Consider the following 21,108-nt stretch of genomic DNA (forward strand, 5'->3'; position numbering starts at 1 on the left):
GAAGAGGGCAAATATGGTGCCTAACTATAAAAAGGAAAATAAAGACAACCTGGGGAATTACAGACCAGTCAGCTGAACTTCAGTACTCAGAAAGATAAAGGAGAAAATTAAGGAATCAATTTGCAAACACCTAGATGATAATAAGGTGATAAATAACAGTCAGCATGGATTTATCAAGAACAAATCATGTCCCAACCTAATAGCTTTCTTTGAAAGAGTAAAACACCTTGTAGATAGAAGGGAAGCAAAGGAGGTTTAGGTTGGACATTAGGAAATCCTTCAACAAAGGTGGACATTTTCATGAGAATTTCTAAATTGCCAAAAATATTCATTTTTCATTGAAAAAAACTGTGATTTTTTTTTTAACCCGCTAGCTCTTATAATCACATTTCTGTAGGATGCACATCACTAGCCTGTGTTCTCCAACTAAGTATACGTGGAAAGATGCAGGTGTTGTGGTGGGCCAATACATTACTTATTGCCCTGCACAGGTGTGACCTGGGGATGGAACTGAAGTACAAAAATACTGGTGCACTTCATACTGGTCGTGGAAAGGATTTTTGTGCTGGTCACATATCCTATGGCCTGTTAAAGGACATACTGGAAGAAGACCAAATATCAGTGTTTACTCTTATCTGGTAGACAACACCCACCTGAATGATTGCCTGCCTATCATCTGGAATCTATGCAACAATCTATCCAGACCAATCTCTTGAACTTCATATGGGTGGAGTTAATTCATTATATGCATTATCAAGCTTCTGTCCTGAGAAGGCTCAGCAAAGAGTTTAAACAAACAAACCATCACCCACAAAGATGAGACACACAAATCAAAAGGGCCATAAAATATTACAAAGGAGGCACTACTGTGCAGTATCATTACAAAGCTCGCAAAACAAGTTTAAGGAAAGTGGAGGCAGAATGTGATATAAATGAAATTGAACAAAATTTGAGTGTTAGGGTAACAGAATTTGCAACACATTCTCATTGGACTTTATAAGCTACAAAAGAAATGACAGCAATCATCAGCAGGGCCATAGGCAGTGGGTGAAGGTAGGGCTGGAGAAAAAGCAAGCCCCCTGCCCTGCCCAACTCCACCCCTTCTGCCTAGGCCCCTCCCCCCCACACCACGGTGGAGCAGTACACAGCCCCACTGGCCCCTCCAGCTCCACAGGGAGGGAGAAAGGAACATGACCCCAGGCTCTCTGCCCCCAGAGCACTGAGGAGAGAGACAGGTGCATAGTCCTAGCCTAACTGGCCCCAGAGCACCGGAGAGGGTGGGAAGCAGAGAACTGAGGAGGGAAGGTGTTAGGGGCAGCCACATTCTGCCCCTAGTATGACTACAGTAGGTATTCTAGGGATGGAGAATGGGTGGGACCAGGCTGGTGGTTCAGGAAGGCAATGCCTTCCCCCACCTATGATACCATGCTGCCCCTAGGTAGGACCTCACAGAGATTCATATTTTCATAACAAGTAACTATAAGTTTTGCCTTCAATCTTTTTTTTAGAGTTCCCTATACTATTTATCAATGAAAAGAGCTTTGTTTTATTCATCAAACTCTTTTTGCTCACACAAACTCATTTTGAAACTCATTTTTTACCAAAAAACCACCAGGCTTTTCAAGAAAGCCTATTTTTAAAAAATATCCTCTCAGAAATGCATAGCTACTGTAGGTGTGCTGGGGGCGGAGTGTGGCTGCCCCCAGCGCTCTCCCTCCCTAGTTTTCTGGGACTGGGGAGTCTGAGTCTGTGCACTGTGCGCCCTTCCCAGGGCTATTCAACTAGTAATACAAAATCAAAGAGAAACAATACCTACGGTTATAACCACAGAGGTACAAGTACAGCATTTTGTATTTTACTTACAGGTGTAGAGTTTTTAAGTCTTCAACAGATGTTATAAGTACATATTGCTAAAATACTCAGTCCTTTTGCTTCCAGGAGAGTCAAAAATGGGAACCAAAGTCAGAAACAATTTATTTTAGTCTCATATACTGCTCTAATAATGAGGGATGGGAAAGACAACTGAATAGCTAAATGAGGAGTTTTTGAAAATCTGTGAATTTTAAGACAGCTGTTTAAATATCAGTACTGGGAAACTGTTTTGGTGTTTTGTTTGTTTCTTTAGCCAAAAACTTACTGTATTTGGCCAAAGCAAGCACTGCTTATAAAAGCACCTCAATTACTTATGTTATTAATTGTTCACAAATTAATACCCAGGCATTTCAATGGGCACACCAGCTGTCAGATATGAATGGATTACATGAGGCAAAGTCTACACCATAATCCTGCCTAACAGGTCAATGTGGGCACATGAAATCTATCAACATGTATAAGCGACGAGGAGTCCTGTGGCACCTTATAGACTAACTGAAGTGTAGGAGCATAAGCTTTCGTGGGCAAAGACCCACTTCGTCAGATGCATGGCATGCATCTGACGAAGTGGGTCTTTGCCCACGAAAGCTTATGCTCCTACACTTCAGTTAGTCTATAAGGTGCCACTGGACTCCTCGTCGCTTTTGCAGATTCAGACTAACACGGCTACCCCTCTGATACTTATCAACATGTATGTGTCTGAAGGGAAGAAAACTGAAGAATAGCTCTGTATAAACTCAAAAGCGTGCCTTTCTCACCAACAGAAGTTGATCTAATAAAAGATACTACACCTCATCCACCTTGTACCTCAATTTTTTTGTAAAAGTAGATACTTCACACGCTATACTTTTTTGTTCCAATGTCAGCTCACAACTTAACTATTCTGTGTTTCAAGACTAAAGCTATTTAAAAAAGATACGTGTCCTTTGAAAAGACAGTACACTACAAGGGCTCCAAAAGAGGAGGTTCATTCCAAAAACAGAATCTATCAAGTGTAAGGCACCATGTAGAGCAGAGGTGGGGAACCTAATGCCCAGGAGCCAGATGTGGCCCCCAACTTGTCTGGATTGAGGCCCAGAGGCTCAGCACTCCCCCCTGTATTGGGGAGCACGTGCTAGTTCTCCTGCCTGTCCCACTGTGGGGCTGGTGCACACAAAATCTACTAGCCTGGGCCCCGCCAAGCTCTGACATGCGAAGGGAATGAGGGGAGTGTCTTTCTCCTTCTCAGCTGGGGTTCACATCAGTGAGGGTTTCTTTTTTGCTTCTCACTTGTGTTGTGGCCCCCAATTGATTTTTCTATGGGTCAATGGCCCCCAACCCTAAAAAGGTTCCCTACCCATGATGTAGAGGATGCATCTGAAGTAGGCTTGTGAACCCCCAAGTCACCTGTGGAACATTTTAAGCATAGACATACCACAAGACAGATTCTGAGTATGGGTAAGGTAGAGAATAAATTTTCTTTGAGGTCGGTTTTGCTGTAAATCAAGCTACAGAACATAAGAAGATACACTTCTCAGAGCTAAGTAACACTAAAGCCTTATGCTATATATTTGTGCTAGGATTTCTAAATATTGTAACACAAGGAACAAACTATAATAGTTATGTCTACAGGAAAACAAGAGTTGTTAAAACAGCAGGGGTGCATCTACACAGCAGGGCTTAACGCGAAATAAGATACACAAATTTAGCCATATCAATTCGGTAGCTTATTTCAAAATTAGGAGCGTCTACACAGCACTTGTTTCTAAATAAGACCACGCTTCCTCCAACTTCCCTTACTGCTTGTACAATAAGGGTTACAGGAATTGGACTAAGACGTCCCCCAGCTTAACAATATTTCTACATTATCTCAAAATTGTAGAATCATAGAATATTAGGACTGGAAGGAACCTCGAGAGGTCATCGAGTCCAGTCCCTTGCCCCCATGGCAGGACCAAATACTGTCTAGACCATCCCTGATAGACATTTATCTAACCTACTCTTAAATATCTTCAGAGATGGGGATTCCACAACCTCCCTGGGCAATTTATTCCAGTGTTTGACTACCCTGACAGTTAGGAACTTTTTCCTAATGTCCAACCTAAACCTCCCTTGCTGCAGTTTAACCCCACTGCTTCTTGTTCTATCCTCAGAGGCCAAGATGAACAAGTTTTCTCCCTCCTCCTCATGACACCCTCTTAGATACCTGAAAACTGCTATCATGTCCCCCCTCAATCTTCTCTTTTCTAAACTAAACAAACCCAATTCTTTCAGCCTTCTTTCATAGGTCATGTCCTCTAGACCTTTAATCGTTCTTGTTGCTCTTCTCTGGACCCTCTCCAATTTCTCCACATCTTTCTTGAAATGTAGTGCCCAGAACTGGATACAGTACTCCAACTGAGGCCTAAGCAGCGCAGAGTAGAGCAGAAGAATGACTTATTGTGTCTTGCTCACAACACACCTGTTAATGCATCCCAGAATTATGTTTGCTTTTTTTGCAACAGCATCATACTGCTGACTCATATTCAGCTTGTGGTCCACTATAACCTCTAGATCCCTTTCTGCCGTACTCCTCCCTAGACAGTTGCTTCCCATTCTGTACGCGTGAAACTGATTGTTCCTTCCTAAGTGGAGCACTTTGCATTTGTCTTTGTTAAACTTCATCCTGTTTACCTTAGACTATTTCTCCAATTTGTCCAGATCATTTTGAATTATGACCCTATCCTCCAGAGCAGTCACAACCCCTCCCAGCTTGGTATCATCTGCAAACTTAATAAGCGTACTTTCTATGCCAATATCTAAATCGTTGATGAAGATATTGAAGAGAACCGGTCCCAAAACAGACCCCTGCAGAACCCCACTAGTTATACCTTTCCAACAGGATTTTGAACCACTAATAACTACTCTGTGAGTACGGTTATCCAGCTAGCTATGCACCCACCTTATAGTAGCCCCATCTAAGTTGTATTTGCCTAGTTTATTGATAAGAATATCATGCAAGACCGTATCAAACGCCTTACTAAAGTCTAGGTATACCACATCCACCACATCTCCCTTATCCACAAGACTCGTTATCCTATCAAAGAAAGCTATCAGATTGATTTGACATGATTTATTCTTTACAAATCCATGCTGGCTGTTCCCTATCACCTTGCCACCTTCCAAGTGTTTACAGATTATTTCCTTAATTACTCGCTCCATTATCTTCCCTAGAACAGAAGTTAAACTAAATGGTCTGTAGTTTCCTGGGTTGTTCTTATTTCCCTTTTTAGAAATGGGCACTATATTTGCCCTTTTCCAGTCTTCTGGAATCTCTCCGGTCTCTCATGGTTTTCCAGAGATGATAGCTAGAGGCTCAGATACCACCTCGAGTATTCTAGGATGCATTTCATCAGGCCCTGATGACTTGCAGGCATCTAACTTTTCTAGGTAATTTTTAACTTGTTCTTTTTTTAATTTTATCTTCTAAACCTACCCCCTTCCCACTAGCATTCACTATGTTAGGCATTCCTTCACACTTCTCGGTGAAGACCGAAACACAGAAATCATTAAGCATCTCTGCCATTTCCAAGTTTTCTGTTACTGTTTCTCCCTCCTCACTGACCAAAATAACTTCCTGCTGTGAAGACACAGACTGTTATTTCAAAATAATGCTAGTTATTTCCAAATAATGTTGCTGTGTAGAAGTACTCAAGTAGAATGAAGTTTCAGGTAAATAATTCACTGACTTGTATTGTATACAGTGAATTTTCCAAGTTAAGTGTATCAACTAGAAAAATAAAATATAATTCTTACAGTATTTGCCATTTTGCATTGTTGCTAAACAAATTAATACTGTTATAAATAGTTGCTAATGTGTTGGGGGTAATTTTTTCAGAAATGATAAAACTGAAATAAGCCTTCTTTATCCATTTGTTTGGAGAACAGGACTCCCCCATTACTTTTCTAACACTACAAAGCTGAAATATTTTTAGGACCTGCTGTTCATCAATATGTTGTAATATTAATGCTATTGTATAGTCTGTCTCATGCACCAATACAGTTTGCCAGACTGAAAAACCAGGAAAAAATACTTTTAAAATTGTATAAGATTTGTTTACTCTAATATGCAATTTTTGTATTTTTTTAAACTGAAGCAATTCTTATACATGGAGGTCAGATTTCTAAGTGCTCTATAACTGTTTTGAAAAAGTAGTCTCTTTGTTCCTTCAATATTGAATTGCTCATTCTCCAATATAATGATTTTATTCTCTTATTATCTGCACAATACCCCACTTTAATGCACATCCTAGAACAGATCATCACTCATTCTCAAATCTGAAACTGACAGAGCTGTCATAATCGTATGAACCCTCTTATTACTAAAACACCACTCATAGCTGCCAGCAAGATATTTTCAGTACAAAAAATGGATTGTTTTCCCATCGATATTCAAGGAGATTATATTATCACATCTATTTAAACCTGGTATTTTATTTTAAATGTTTATCCCAACTAGGAATTTTTGATGTAGTGTGCAAATATGTACCCATTATGATAAATTCTGAAAAATGATGTACAAACTCAAGATTTGAAATTGGAAATAAAATTATGAAAATAGCTGCACCAGGATTTAATTTTCTCAGCCATTTAAGAAGTAGGGCTAACAAACAATTTAAGATCCCCCACTTTTGTAATAAAATCCAGAAGAGCAAATCCTTGCACTTACACAATTTCTGACTGTAATCAGTGAGGCTGCATACAAGTGCAAGGTCAATCTGTGTGAATATGATTTCAAGTGGGGGCTCAGAGAAACACAATTTACAAATCCAGGAATTCTAAATGTTTCTGGACATTTGCAATTAATTGTGTGTGATGTTTCTTTTGAGGATTTAGTAATTCCCTTGAAACACACAAAATACTACAATTTAAGTAAGAACCAGATTATTCTCCACCCAGAAGTAGTGCTGTAGCAAGTCATAATACACAAAAGGACTAAGATTGGAAGCTACATTTTGCCACTATGAAAACAGCAGCAGAAAGGCAGAGAAAACAAAATAGTGGCATATAAATTAAATTTTGAATTGTCAACTGTTCTAGCATGAGAAACACCCCCACCTAGTGTTCACATGACTTCAGCTAGACACAGTAAATTTATTCAACGTATTTTGCTCTCTTACCTATAAACCAGTGGTCTCCAATCTTTTTAACCACAAGATCACTTTTTCAATTTAAGTGCAATTTAAGATCTACCTCAAACCCTAATATCCTTGCCCCCTTCTTTCCCGCTCCTTTCTTTGAGGCCCTGCCCCTGCTTCACCCCTTCTCCGAGGCCTCACCCTGCTCACTCAATCCCCTTCCTCTCCCATCCTCATTCATTTGCAACAGGCTGGGGTTGGAGTGCAGGCTCTGGTCTTGGGCCTATTAGTTTGGAGTGTGGGAGGGGCTCCAGGCTTAGCTCAGGAGAGGGGATTAGGGTCCAGCAGGAGTTTCAGGGTGCAAGCTCTGGGAAGGAGTTTGGGTTCAGGGGGACTCACATCTGAGGCAGGGGATTGGGTGTGGGAGGAGGTTAAGGGCTGGGACAGTGGTTCAGGATGCAGGCTCTTCTGGGCATCATTTAACTGAGACTGCTACTGGGTAGTGGAGCAGTGGGGGTAAGGCAGGCTTACTCTTGCTGTGGCCCTGCACCACTCCTGAAAGCAGCTGGTATGCATAACATTGGTTCCATGGCGCCATGTGCTGCTCCTTGTCTATAGGCCTTGAGCCCACAGCTTCTACTGGCCATGGTTCCCCGTTATTGATCTACTGTTTGGTGACCACTGCATGAACAAACATTTTTTGAAACTGTACTAACACTTTGCAAACACTGTCCACAAACTACATCTTAAACTGTTCATGGTGTGTGACTGGGGGGCAGAGTCACGTGCAACATTTCTGTTCAGACTGGATCAAAACAAAACAAAAACAAAAACAGAAAAAAAGAAAATAAATTAAAGAGGGCTTCATGGACACATTTTTAACAAGACTAACTCACCAAAATTGTGTGTACTGTATGATTGGGAACAACAGCAAAAAGACATTATAGACAGAAAGAAAAAGTGAGACACAGAATCCATAGTATATTTGAAGGCAGGAGCATCAAATTTATTGGAGCCTATATGTAACTAAGGTAACCATACCAAACTGCCTGCCAGAACTGTTTCAATGCAATCCTCAATGGACACCCAATGACTCAACCTGAGGGTGAGCATGAAGGCTCTCTTGCCCTCTCTATGCGTTCACCCTCACACCTGCTTTGGGACCCTGGACTGAAGCTAGAGTACCAGCACATTCTTGTTCTCTTACTGCTGGTGTGGCGCACAAGAGTCACAATTTATGTGATACCCAGAGGCAAATCCCCTCATCATGCCTCACCAGTCTGGCACACTGGTACCTCAAATCTGACATTTTCTAACCCACCTGCAGCACTGGAACCTGTCCACATAGAAACAATTGTAATTTAAACCCCAAACCAGACCTCCTGGATGCTGGGTTGGCAGTAATAAAACCCACACGATTGTAAGCAAATTCTGTCACATGGAAACAATCTCCACAGTCTTTGTAGTTTTCATAGCCTAATTGAAGCTCATAGTAAAGCCAATGCCCATTTCACAGAAATGGTGATTTGTTACTTGATTTGTACATGTGTTTGATTTGTTACTTGATGCAAGCTGTATTGTTGGAAAGTATCTAATATATTTCATGCTTAAAGATGCTAATTAATTGCAGCAGCTGTTTGAAAATGCACTGTTTAGGGGATGTGGCCAACAGAAAGTAATGTGGTTAGAATGCTACTACACTGTAGGAATAACTAGCTCCCTGAGGGTATGTCTAGACGACATGGCTCCGTTCACGGAGCCATGTAGATGAGTTTACTAGACGTAGGAAAATGAAGCAGTGATTTAAATAATCACCACTTCATTTACATCAAAATGGCCGCCACGCTGTGCCGATCAGCTATTTGGCGGTATAACGGGGCAGTCTGGATGTGCCGCGGTCAACAAGGGAAGCCTTTGTCGACCGCTCCGTTATGCCTCGTGAAATTAGGTTTACCAGAGCGGTTGACAAAGGCTTCCCTTGTCAACCGCAACGCATCCAGACTGCCCCGCTGTGCCACCAAACAGCTGATCGGCACAGCACAGCGGCCATTTTGATATAAATTAAATGGTGATTATTTAAATCGCCGCTTCATTTTCTTACGTCTAATAAACTCATCTACATGGCTCCGTCAACGGAGCCATGCAGTCTAGACATACCCTGAATGGCCTCATAATCGGGGGTAGGGGAAGTGACAAGCTTGCCTAGACCTGAGAATCCTATTGGTAGAATTTCAAAGAGATGAAACCAATAATCTCTACAGAAATTATTCTTAAACCCATCATGTGTAAACGGCGATGTCTGCCTACAGAAGTTCACATCCAGCCTGAAGAAATGAGTAGGGAAAACTTTATAATTGCTGTGTACCATCTATAATTTGGTTTTAAAAAAATACTATGAAAAAGACTGAATTCTCTGTTAAACTTCATAGAATAAGCTGGATGTGGGTGTGTTTAAATGGCATAAGCCATGGAACCTTTCAAATTTTATATTTCTAGATCAAAAAATGAAAATTGGCAGACAGATGAGAGTCACACTTATTTGCATAGTCTTGTACAAGCAAATGACCCAGTAAAAAACAAGTTACAGGAGGCCCCCGACTTGCAACACGATTGTTTCCGGGGGAAGTGTCGCAAGTAGGTGGCATTGTAACTCGAACCCACATTTACCATAGGTGCTGTGCGTTGTCGTAAATGTAGGCCGAGGACATAAGTTGGGGTTTTTTGGCCCCTTCCTCACTTACAAAAATGGTTGTAAGTATGGGGGGTCAGAACTCGGGCAGTCACAAGTCGGGGGCCTCCTGTAAAATGAAAGTTCTGTTGGCTGCTGCTATATATAGCAACATATAATACATAACAGAATTGCAGTAAATAATAAACAAAGTAGGAGGAACTTATGTCTACATCCAGACTTTTGCTGTGACCTTCTAAGATACTGAGTAGAGCTAAATGAATTTTTTTTTTTTTTAACATATACATTTTTTGGCTGAAAATATATTTCTCTGTGCTCTGCCACTAAGTAAGCAGATGAAAACTTTATTACCCCCTTATTGCATGAAAACTATCTAGGCAGGATTTGGCCATAGTGAGTGGGACCTATGGTCCATCTAACCCAGTGTCCTGTTGCCAGATGCTTCTGAGGGAATGAACAGAACAGGGCAATTATGAAGTGATTCATCCCATCATCCAGACCCAGCTTCTGGCATTCAGAGATTTAGGGAAACCCAGAGCATGGGTTTGAATCTCTGACCACTATGGTTAATAGCTATTTATGGACTGGTCTTCAATAAACTTATCTGATTCTGTTTTGAATCAAGCTGTACTTTTGGCCTTTGCAACGTCCCCTAGGAAATGAGTTTCACAAGTAGACGTGCACTGTGTGAAGAAGTAGCTCCTCTTGTTAAGGTGTTTGTCTATAGCTATATAAATATAGGTATACTAGATAGATCTGAGCAAATAAATTATAACAAATCATCTGTTAGACACATTTTGCTCTAATAAAACTTATGATTTTCACAAATTATTCATTATCACACCAAATCTAATAATGTTTTCTATAGTTTATGATTCAAACTATATTGCTTAGTTATGACTGGCCAGATTTGTCTTTCACTTTTTACAATGAGAACTTGAGTTCCTATTTTGCATGTCATCTCTTTTAGCTACAGATAAGAGGGTCACATGAAGGCAGTAAACTTGCTCAGAATGCCTTGCATTCAGATGGATTCAGAAGAACATAAGAAAGGCCATACTGGATCAGACCAATGGTCCATCTGGCCCAGTATCCTGTCTTCTTACAGTTCACACTACCATATGCTTCAGAGAGAATAAACAGAAGGGTGCAATTATCATCTGGTATCCATACCCTGCATCTGGCACTCAGAGGGCTAGGAACTCTAAAAACATAGGGTTGCATCTTGGCTATAGCCACTGATGGACCAATCTAATTCTTCTTTGAACTCAGTTATAGTTTTGGGCTTCACAACATCCCCTGGCAACAAGTTTCTATTGTTTGTTTTAAATCCGCTGCCTGTTGATTTCATTAGATGACTCCTGGTTCTTGTTTTATATGAAGTGGTAAATAACACTTCCTTATTCACTTTTTCCATGCCATTCATGATTTTTCCATGCCATTCATCAAGGTGTGAGGGGGGGAAGTACTATGCATTTGATAGTGCATTTGGATATTTTCTTATTGCCTACCCCTTTCACAATGGCTCCTAATATTGTTAGATTTTTTGACTGCAACTACACATTGAGCAGATATTTTCAAAGAACTGCCCACAAGGAACTGAAAGATCTCATTCTTGAGTGGCAAAGGCTAATTTAAATCCCATCATTTTGCATGTAGAGTTGGGATTATGTTTTCCAATGAGCATTACTTTGCATTTATCAACACTGAATTTAATCTGCCATGTTGTTGCAGAGTCACCCAGTTTTATGAAAACAATGAGAATTCCTGTGGCAACTTAAAGACTAACAAATTTATTTGGACATCAGCTTTTGTGGGCTGGAGCAGATCCATGAGACCCTTGGCAGGGATATATACACACATGCAAAGATAGGTATGTTACATTACCATGTAGAGGACCAGTACTAACAAAGCCAATTCAATAAAATGTGGCCCATTCCCAACAGCTGATAAGAAGGTGAGAATATCAAAAGAAGGAAGATTATTATTTGTAGTGAGCTAGTCACACCCTCTCTCTATTCTGACCTAGTTTGATAGTGTTAAGTTTGCATATGAATTCCTGCTCTGAAGTTTCATTATGGAAATTTTCAGGTCTGTTACTAAGGCCTTGTCTACACTGGCACATTTTGTTGCTAAAAACTGCCTTTTGGCAACAAAACAGTGAAAGTGTTCACACAACAATGTGACTTGTGTCTGGAAAATCATCCAGTTTTAGTGACAAAAAACTTCTAGCCCTGAGGCTTCTGTCATTTTCCCTCCCTTTATTATCAACAAAGAGCCAGTGCGGACTCTGTGGTTTGTTTTGTCAAGAGAACTGGCTTCCACTAGTATCCCACAATGCCTGCCCTGATGGCTGTCCTCAGTGGTTTGTGATCTCTGCTGTCCTCCAGGCATACACTCCTCCCCTTCCAAAGCTCTGGGAAGTACTTGACAGCTGCGTGAGTTGCTCCATTTGTGGAACAAACAAAGAACAAATCATTGGAATGGTTTGCTAGAAACACAGCAGCAGGCAGACTGCTGCTGCAGGGGCAAGACTGGAGAGGCTGCTGTGCTGCTTTGACATTCCTCAGCACTGAGAGTTCACAGAGCAATGAGGGAATCCCAAGAAGCACAAGGATAAGCTCTGCCTTCCCACGACACTGCATGTGGGATGCTTACCCACAATGTTTTGCTCTGTCTGTCAATAGGGTTCTAACAATGTAGTCATGAAATGTCAACAATGGGAGGCAAAAAAAACAGCCTGATCATTTTTCACTTTTGGTGACTTCTTCATGTTGACAGCACTTTTGTCACCAAACCTTCCCAGTTCAGACATAGCCCCAGTGTCAAGGGAGGTTGAAGAGCTCTCCTACTGTTATCAGTATTACCATACTTGATGTTTGATTTACCTTTGTAACTCTTCCCAAGTCAGAATTGGATTTAAATATCATAAGTGATTTGTTATTGTCTGCAAACTTTGCCATCTTGCTGTTTACTTTTTCCAGATCATTTATGAATATGTTTAATAGCAAAGGAACCAGTACAGATCCTTCAGAGACACCACTATTTACCCATCTCCACTGTAAAAATTGACCATTTATTCCTATTCTATTCTTATCCCATGAACACTTTACTCCTGCAGGAGTTCTGCAACAAAAACTAATAAAAATTCTGCGCCAAAAAATACAAAATTCTATGCACAACATTAGTTATGAAATTAACAGTAGAAAAAATGAATACTAAGCTAAAGTGAATGAGTTTACCACTCTGGTTTCTATACATAAATGGATATATACATGGGGGAAGAGAAGCAAATTCAAATATATTACACAGAAAAGAGAGGGAAGTAACTAAATCACATAAATAGTTCTCTAATAATTAATACTAACCCATCACATCTTAGCTTCCCTTATTTCTGCAGCTATTCTGTTTATCAAGCTGTAGATTGTTAAAATAGTATCTTGCAACTGCAGTACACTGACAAGCCCCAGAGAAAGAGCTAGATCAGGTATTATATCTAGGAGTTATTTCTTTTTTTAAAGGAGAGCTTTGAATTCATGTGTAACCCTATTTCTGTCAAGGATGTCAATCTTGCAAAACTTTGCAGATTCACTGCATAGCTCAACTTAAGCAGCACTCCATACATCTATTCTATTCATGTTTTCACCATGCCTGTATCATGGTATCAGAGCAGTTGTAAGAGATGAATTAAGCAGTGGCTGGTATCTATTATATATGGTGACTTTTCCATTCCTCTGCTCTTTCCAGCAGGAAAAAAGTGTAAGGCTTTGTCTTTGTTATGAAGAATGACATTTTCATTACAGAAGGCGAGGTTGAAAAATTGTGCTTTGCACTTGGAAGTGAAAGTAGTAAGCTTTGAGGATGATGCTAGAGAAAAACCATACAGCAACTACTCTAACAATCAAATTTGTAAAATTACTTTGGTGGTATATAAATACCTTTATGCTATTTGTGGGCTCCTCTTGCATGTTGCATTAATGTTTGGCAGTAAGAAATCCCAACTCTGTGGACAATGGTCTGCAGTTTCATTTTTGCTTGCTCATCTTTTAATTCCAAAATAATAAAAGCTTTGTAAAATGAGACTCCCTTTTCATTATTCTTGGTATGCCTTATGGAAACACCACAAAAATAGGTTTCCATTAGGTGTTTCCATAAGGCATACCAAGAATAATGAAAAGGGAGTATCATTTTACAAAGCTTTTGAACAGCACAAAGTAATGAACAGCACAAAGTAATGAACACCACCTAATTAGAGCTGGCAAAAATTCTCTGTTCTATTCTCTGAGAGAGTTGTTTATTTTCAGCCATACCACAACCAAATGCTATATTTTAAAAAAAGTTAATCCAAAATTCATTGAGGTTCTTTAAAGGAATTAAAGGAAGAAAATAAGGGGGGGAAGAGATAAGAAATCATTATTCAAACAAGGCAAGTGTTTTGGACTGAGGGTACACAACTGAAGCTTAATTCAGTCCAGTTTTAAGCAGATGCAACTCCACTGTAATTGGAAATGTTATACCTCTTTGCACAAAATGGATGCGAATTTTGCCTTTGAAAGCTCAGTTCTATGTGACATAAGATGATCACATAGTGGTATTATAGTTTCTTTAAATAATGTAAACCGATCCACACCATGTACTAAAAGGCACCACTGAGAAAACAATTATTTCACAGGATTAAATGAAATATATATAACAAGGTATGTCCCACCCTCTGCCCCCCACATTTCTTTAGCTAGCTGGTGTAATGCACTCTCAGATATTATTGTAGAGGTAACCTAGAGTTGAAAAATAAAAGTTCCATAGCTGGGTAAGCCATGCTATGACACAACAAAGAGTGTGGGAAACATACAATGGAAATGAGCCACGTGGTAGGTGATTAAATAGCAACCAAAAATTAACAAAGGTAGTTCTTCTCAAGCTGTTTAAAGTGTCAAACCCTACATATAGCAGACACAACTACAGAAAATTAGTACTTTGGAGGTCAGTTAGGGCTGTTAGAGTATAGCCAAATACAGATCTTACCGTCATATCGACTAGGAGAATCACATCCTTTCTGTGGAGTTGCAACTCGAAGGAATATCTGTTGTCTCCATGAATGCCGGCGAGTCTTTACAGGGGTGTCATTGCCAACATCCAGCTGGCTTTGTTTAGACTCATAGTCACTAAAATTACAGAGTACAGAATGGCTTATGTATAAGTTATGACAGGCACAAAAGTTATATAATGATACTGAAGTGTTAGGTTTCAGTAGACATAAAAACCAAAGCTATCAAGGAAGGACAGCTCTGTGTCCTATACATGCAGGGTGAGCCTACAGGTGTTAAATGGGTGAAATTCACCCCATTTCAGCATGCATATACAAGGTCATATGTATCACTTAAGTTAGCGACTGGGCACATGGCTTTCTTCAGCATTTGCTTGCCACATTTTTTATGAATTTAATGTCAACATTTTACAATTTATTTTGTCATAATATTTAAATTCACACAATATGTAACATGTGTACATACAGAATGGTGAAAACACTGCTTATACACACTAACAAACCTTTACATGATTAGTTAACAGCACTTGGCATTTTCCCCAATGCCTTTAATTACTGGATCTCAAAAAACTTTATAAACATTTGTTAAAACTTACAACCCCTGTGCATTCGGTACATGTTGCACTTCTTTTTCAAACTCAAAAACCGATGAACATAGAGGCTAAGTGACTTCCTCCAAGTCACACTATGAAAATCAGTGACAGAGCTAGGAACAGTTCCCAGGAATCCTGGTTCTATGTCTTTGTTCTGATAGGCTTCACATAATTCTGAATTTTAACAAAACACTCTAAGTAATGATCAACAGTATCTGTCCACTTTAAAAATCCCACTGTTAACTCTTTTAAGAACTCAGTTCATTTTTTGTCTTTTCAGTTACTGCAGATTGAGAGACTTGTGGGAGATTGTGTTGAATACTGAAGGAAACAAATAAGCTTTAGAGAGCTTTGGCAGTAACTTGTTTTATAAGCCAAGGACTATGTCAATAGGCTCATTCCAGCCTAAGGAAATTACTGTAGTGTGGGATGTACCCTGTATTTTCTTAATGATGTTCTGGTAATATGGATGTGCCCTTTTGGGCAAGAGGAGTCAGACAGTGGGAATTAAAGCTGTATTATCATGACATCTGGATTCAGAAAGGGACAGCAGATCCAGAGTCTATACAGAACAGAAACCATGGTAACCGCTCGACTTTTGATGGCATTCTCATTTAGCTTACTTCATCTATTACAAGCAAGCGAGTGATAAATTATTAATTTCTACAAATATAGAAAGTGCTCTCAAAATTAAAACAAAAAATCCTTTGAATAATACAGTTTTATATCCAGACTTGAAGACAGAACCCTACCTTGTTGCACTCCTAAAGTCAGAGGCGTTATTTTCATCTACAGGAGCCAGAAATTTTAAGAAATTTGGCACAGAGGAGGAAGAATGAAGCTTTTTCCGTAGGGCAGTACGGTAGGAGGTGCTGAGAGTGCAGTTGGGAAAAGTGCAGTTTAGAATGAGGAAGTATAAATATGCAGAATTAAAAAAATACACACTGCAAGCTTCAAAATAAAAACACTTTCAGAATACCAAGGAAAATAAAGTAAAAACTAAAATTGTGTCTCAAGCTCTACTCTGAAATCATATTTGGATCACCTAACTGTTCTAGTATTAGTATACTCTAATAAGTTAATTATCTGCTATGCCCAAGGATTTATAGTGCATGTTTCAACATAAGAATGGCCATACTGGGTAAGACTAAAGGTTCCATTTAGTTCAGTATCCTGTCTGCCAACATTGGATAATGCGAGGTACCCCCAGTGGGAATGAACTGATCAGGTAATCATCAAATAATCCCATCCCTGGCCTTTGACATACAGAGGCTAAGGACACCATTCCTACCCATCCTGGCTAATAGCCATTCATGAACCTATCCTCTATGAATTTATCTAGCTCTTTTTTGAACCCTGTAAAAGTCCTTGTCTTCACAACATCCTCTGACAAGGAGTTCCACAGGTTGATTGTGCAGTGCATGAAGTATTACTTCCTTTTGTTTGTTTGACAAACAAACTTGCTATCTATTAATTTCATTTGGTGACCCCTAGTTCTTATGTTATGGGAACAAATATATAACTTTTCCTTATTCACCTTCTTCACACTAGTCATGCATGATTTTATAGACCTCTACCATATACCTCCTAGACTCCTCTTTTACAAACTGAAAAGTCCATATCATTTTAATCTCTCTTCAAATGGCAAAACCTACAAAAACAACATATGGCCCTGCAGCACCTTGGAGACTAACAAAAAATGTAGATGGCATCATGAGCTTTCTGGGGGCAAACCCACTTCACGAAAGCTCATGATACTATCTACATTTTTGTTAATCTCTAAGGTGCTGTAGGACCATTTGTTGTTTTAAGTTTTTTTCAGTTACAAACTAACATGACTATCCCTCTGAGACTTTTCTTCATATGGCAGTCATTCCAAACCGTATTTATTTAATCTAATAAGAATTCATGCTATTTTATAGCCAAACAACTGCTAAAATTGATAGGTACATGTTCCAATATCCTGCTTTTTGAGGGAGTGCAGGAGTAGGAGGGGTGGAAAACAGTTGACACTTCTCTAGCTAGTATGTGGGGGCAGCAACTGAATAAGTTGACTATAAAAAGTGACAATGACTTTCAAACAGCAGTAAAATTTTTGGCATCTGATTGTTTGTTACTCTTATATGGCTGGCAGAAGCACCAATCAAACCTCTCTAGAAGCATTTCAGCAAATATAATTCTTGTTCCCAACCTTTCTCTCCTAAACTACCTACACAAAGCTCCCACAGTAGCACGCAGCTGAGTTAATGACATTTTGTGCTTGGAATGGAAGCTGATAAAGTCATCTAGTCTGTAATAACTAGAAGGTAACATTGCTAAGGACAGTAAAACTCCAATTGTCCGGCATCCAGTGGATAGTCCGGCACCAACTGGAACTCGGAAGTGCTCCGGCCAGCCGGACAATTGGAGCTGCTCTGGCCCCGGCTTCCCCAAGTCTGCCACAGGTCAGTTTCAGCAGCAGCTCACTTGGGGAAACTGGAGGCAGGGCAGCTGCGGGGCTGCCGGGTTGGTCCCACAGCGCTGCACTCTCCCACGCTGCACAGTTCCCCTCCGACCGCCCCACCCCAGACTCCTCATAGCCCCCCTTCCGGTACTCCGGCATATCTGATAATCCGGCACCCCCTGGGTCCTAAAGGTGCCGGATTATTGCAAGTTTACTGTATTAAGAAATCATACAGAATAAGCTACTTGGAGTAGGCTATTCTGTAGGGGGTCGCTAAGTCTCTCTTGTTGAAGTTGTTCTACTTTGTAGAAAACACTTGAATAGTCATAGGCCTAGAAAGAATTATTGTATAGTCTGGTGGTTAGAATCCTCGCTGGGATGTGGAAGACCCAAGTTCATGACCCTAGTCCAATGACTAATTATTTATAAGTAGTGGAACAGAGTCAGCATGAGATTGAAGTTCCATACACCAGAATCTCCTACAAACCAGGGATGGGGTACCTTGGCCCAGGGCTTCCCTTGATCTGGCTCACAAGGCTCAGGGCTCTCTCCGTGGTGGGGAGCTAGTGCTGACACTCCAGCCACATGGGTGGGGGAAAAGGGGAGAGCCAAGCCTTGTGGGCCAGATCAAGGCAAGTGCTGTCAGCATCCAGCCTGTGGGCTCTGCCTTCTGCCATTCCTCTTCTCCCCTGGCTAGGAGAATGGCAACACAGGTAAGCTCTGCCCCTGTGCTTGCTTGCAGACTCCACCTCCATCACTCCCACTGGCCAGGAACTGTGGCCAATCGGAGCAGCGGGGGCCAATGCCTGCAAGCACAGGGGGGCACAGAGCTGCCAGTGCCTCCCCCAGGAGTTGCACCAGGTAGGAATCCCAATCCTCTGTTCCCTCCCACCCAGGCGCTTCACTGCTGCCATGCACCCTATTTCCCACCCAGACCCCACACCCCCAGCTGACTCTCCTGCACCCTTCCTTCCACTCAAACCCAGCACCCCCATCCCACACCTGAACCCTTCCTCCCACACAGATTGCAAAACCCCAGCCTGCTTCTGCCTAGAGATATAAAATCCCAATTAATTGGTTAACCAATTAACTGTAAGGTTAACCTATCATTTAACTGACTAAGCGGGATCCTGGACAGGGGACCACTCCAGTCCATGTGGGACAGGCTGCTACCTCCCGGCCCCGCACTGAGGCTGGGCGTGTCACTGGCTTCTGGCTCCTGCACTGGCGCTGCTGCTGGTTCCCAGTCCCACACAGGCTCCACCTCTGTCACTCCCATTTGGCCAGGAATTGTGGCCAATGGGAGCGGTGAGAGTGGGTTGATGGCTGCAAGTGCAGGCAGGGTGCAGAATAAGCATGTTAAAGATTAGTCGACTATCCAATAAGCATGTGCTTATCTGATAGTCTTCTGACTAGTCGACTAGTAAATATCCCTCCTCCCCGCCCAACTGCCTGCCTGTATGAAGATTCTTGTACATTTCAAAGCAGGCACAAGCATGCAGCCCAGAGTCAGTGGGACTTCCTGCTGGCCTTGGGCTGTATGCGGAGTTTCGCAATCCTCCTTCGAAATGTACAAGTGCCCCCATTGAGAGCAGGGGCTCTTGTACATTTCAAAGGAGAAATGCGCAAGTACCTGTTGACTAATCAAATAGTTGATGGAAATTCCATCGAGTAATCAACTAGTCAATTAACCGCATTTTAATATCCTTAGTGCAGAACTTCCAGTACCCTCCCCCAGGAGCTGCATCAGGAAGATGTCCAAAAATTCTGGAGAAACAGAGAGCATCTGAGTGTCTTTGGCAACTGATTCCAACACAACAGTGGTGTGTGAGAGTATCTGAACTAATTTCATTCAATCAAAATAAAAAAAATCACACCAAGTGCCCTACACTAAAATGCCATATAGGTAAACATCATAAGTAAACACATCTCCTCTGGTAGATTTTAATCATCATCATCATCAACATTATTATTCAGTCACTGTGCACACAGTAAGTGAGAACAATGCAATGTTTTGTGTTTAAGCTACAATAAACCAAACACTCTCCAAACTACATACATCTGCCATCTCACCTCTTTTGGGCAATATGCCCACTTTGTTCTCTGCTTGAATTATGCTTTATATATTTTAAAAAGGTGGGTGAAGAGGCCGAGGGATTAAGACGAGCTAGAGGAGAGAGAGCTGAAGATTGACCAGAACAGCTTTCAGAATCGCCAATAGATGTGCCCAAACTGTACAGTGAGATTCCAACCATGTGGGGGGGTGAGGTCAGAAAAAGAAAGAGAACAAATCACAAAAACAGAGAAAAATGAAATGAGATTGATTATCTAGCCTAATTTTAAAATGTCCTACTTCTGCCAGCTAGTGATTACATATAATTCTGATTTATAACTCTATTAGCAAGATACTGCACACTGTAACCTAATCTACAGAAGTGTTTGCTTACAGGCCCTGATATAGCAGGGTACATAAACACATGCCTGAATTTAAGCACCTGAATCACTGCAGCAAAATCAATAGAACTATTCAAATGTATAAATTTTGACACATGTTCAAGTGCTTCACTGGGTAGGGGCCAAAATGCTCAGCATCTTGCACAATGGTTTCTACATGTACTTTGGAGATAATTTAGGAATCTAAATCTCTTTGAAAGTTATTAGGATTTGGTCCTAAATGCCCTGGGCACTTTTGAAAATTTTTTCCTACTACAAATTTTTCTAAGAGCTTCATATCCCCACACTGTATATTTATTGCTTTGACTAGCTTACCATAGTATACCACTAAGGGCCCAATTCTTCGAGGATTAAGTGTCATCAGCTGCTCCCACTGAAGTATTAGGATGGGACCAAAACAGGAAGTGAATTCAACTTTTAGCTATAGTCCCACCATAAAATATGAACTAACTGAGAAAATAGAAGCAGATAGAAAGTTTGAAGGAAGGCACTTCTGAAATTAAACCAACAAGCACTAAACTGTACCACAGAAGCCATTTTGCATTTAAGTAATAAAAAAGTTCAAAGAAGGGACAAAAAGACAACTCAGGTTATGTTTCCTTTTAAATACCACAATCCTCTTTTTTCTCTATCATCTAACACATTTACTTCTACCACCCTGCCGACTGCAGGGTAAAGTAAGCTAGCACTGAGACAGATTTACTACTGTCTAGCTTGTGTAAACCAGTAGTTCTGGCAGAGAAACAGAAGTCTACAGACAAGAGTGTTTCCACAGTAATTAAAAAAAGCCAAGACAGGGAAAGAGAAAGAAAGAGAGAGAAAGTGGTGGAGGACAGTCTATAAAGCCTTAATGAGATTTCAGGAATGTATAAGCAAGCCTTTAAAGGAGGTCATCTGAAGAGCATTAACATGAAAAA

General features: G+C 40.7%; 1 protein-coding gene across 8 annotated transcripts in view; it reads right to left on the reverse strand.

The window, feature by feature from the left end:
• The window catches only part of TBC1D1 (TBC1 domain family member 1), a 188,377-nt gene that overhangs the window by 72,015 nt on the left and 95,254 nt on the right, over nucleotides 1-21,108 (reverse strand). For 5 of the 8 annotated variants that reach the window (XM_025187957.2, XM_014576744.2, XM_006129528.2 and 2 more), the window contains 3 exons: nucleotides 19,811-19,969; nucleotides 16,047-16,166; nucleotides 14,680-14,819 (listed from right to left, as the gene is read on the reverse strand). In XM_025187957.2, coding sequence (XP_025043742.2) covers nucleotides 14,680-14,819; nucleotides 16,047-16,166; nucleotides 19,811-19,969 — 419 coding nt within the window. The remainder of the gene's footprint in view (nucleotides 1-14,679; nucleotides 14,820-16,046; nucleotides 16,167-19,810; nucleotides 19,970-21,108) is intronic. The other 3 variants (XM_006129533.2, XM_006129532.2, XM_006129530.2) reach the window with 2 other exon arrangements.

The sequence above is a fragment of the Pelodiscus sinensis genome, chromosome 5, assembly GCF_049634645.1.
Source record: "Pelodiscus sinensis isolate JC-2024 chromosome 5, ASM4963464v1, whole genome shotgun sequence".
Classification (NCBI taxonomy): domain Eukaryota; kingdom Metazoa; phylum Chordata; order Testudines; family Trionychidae; genus Pelodiscus; species Pelodiscus sinensis.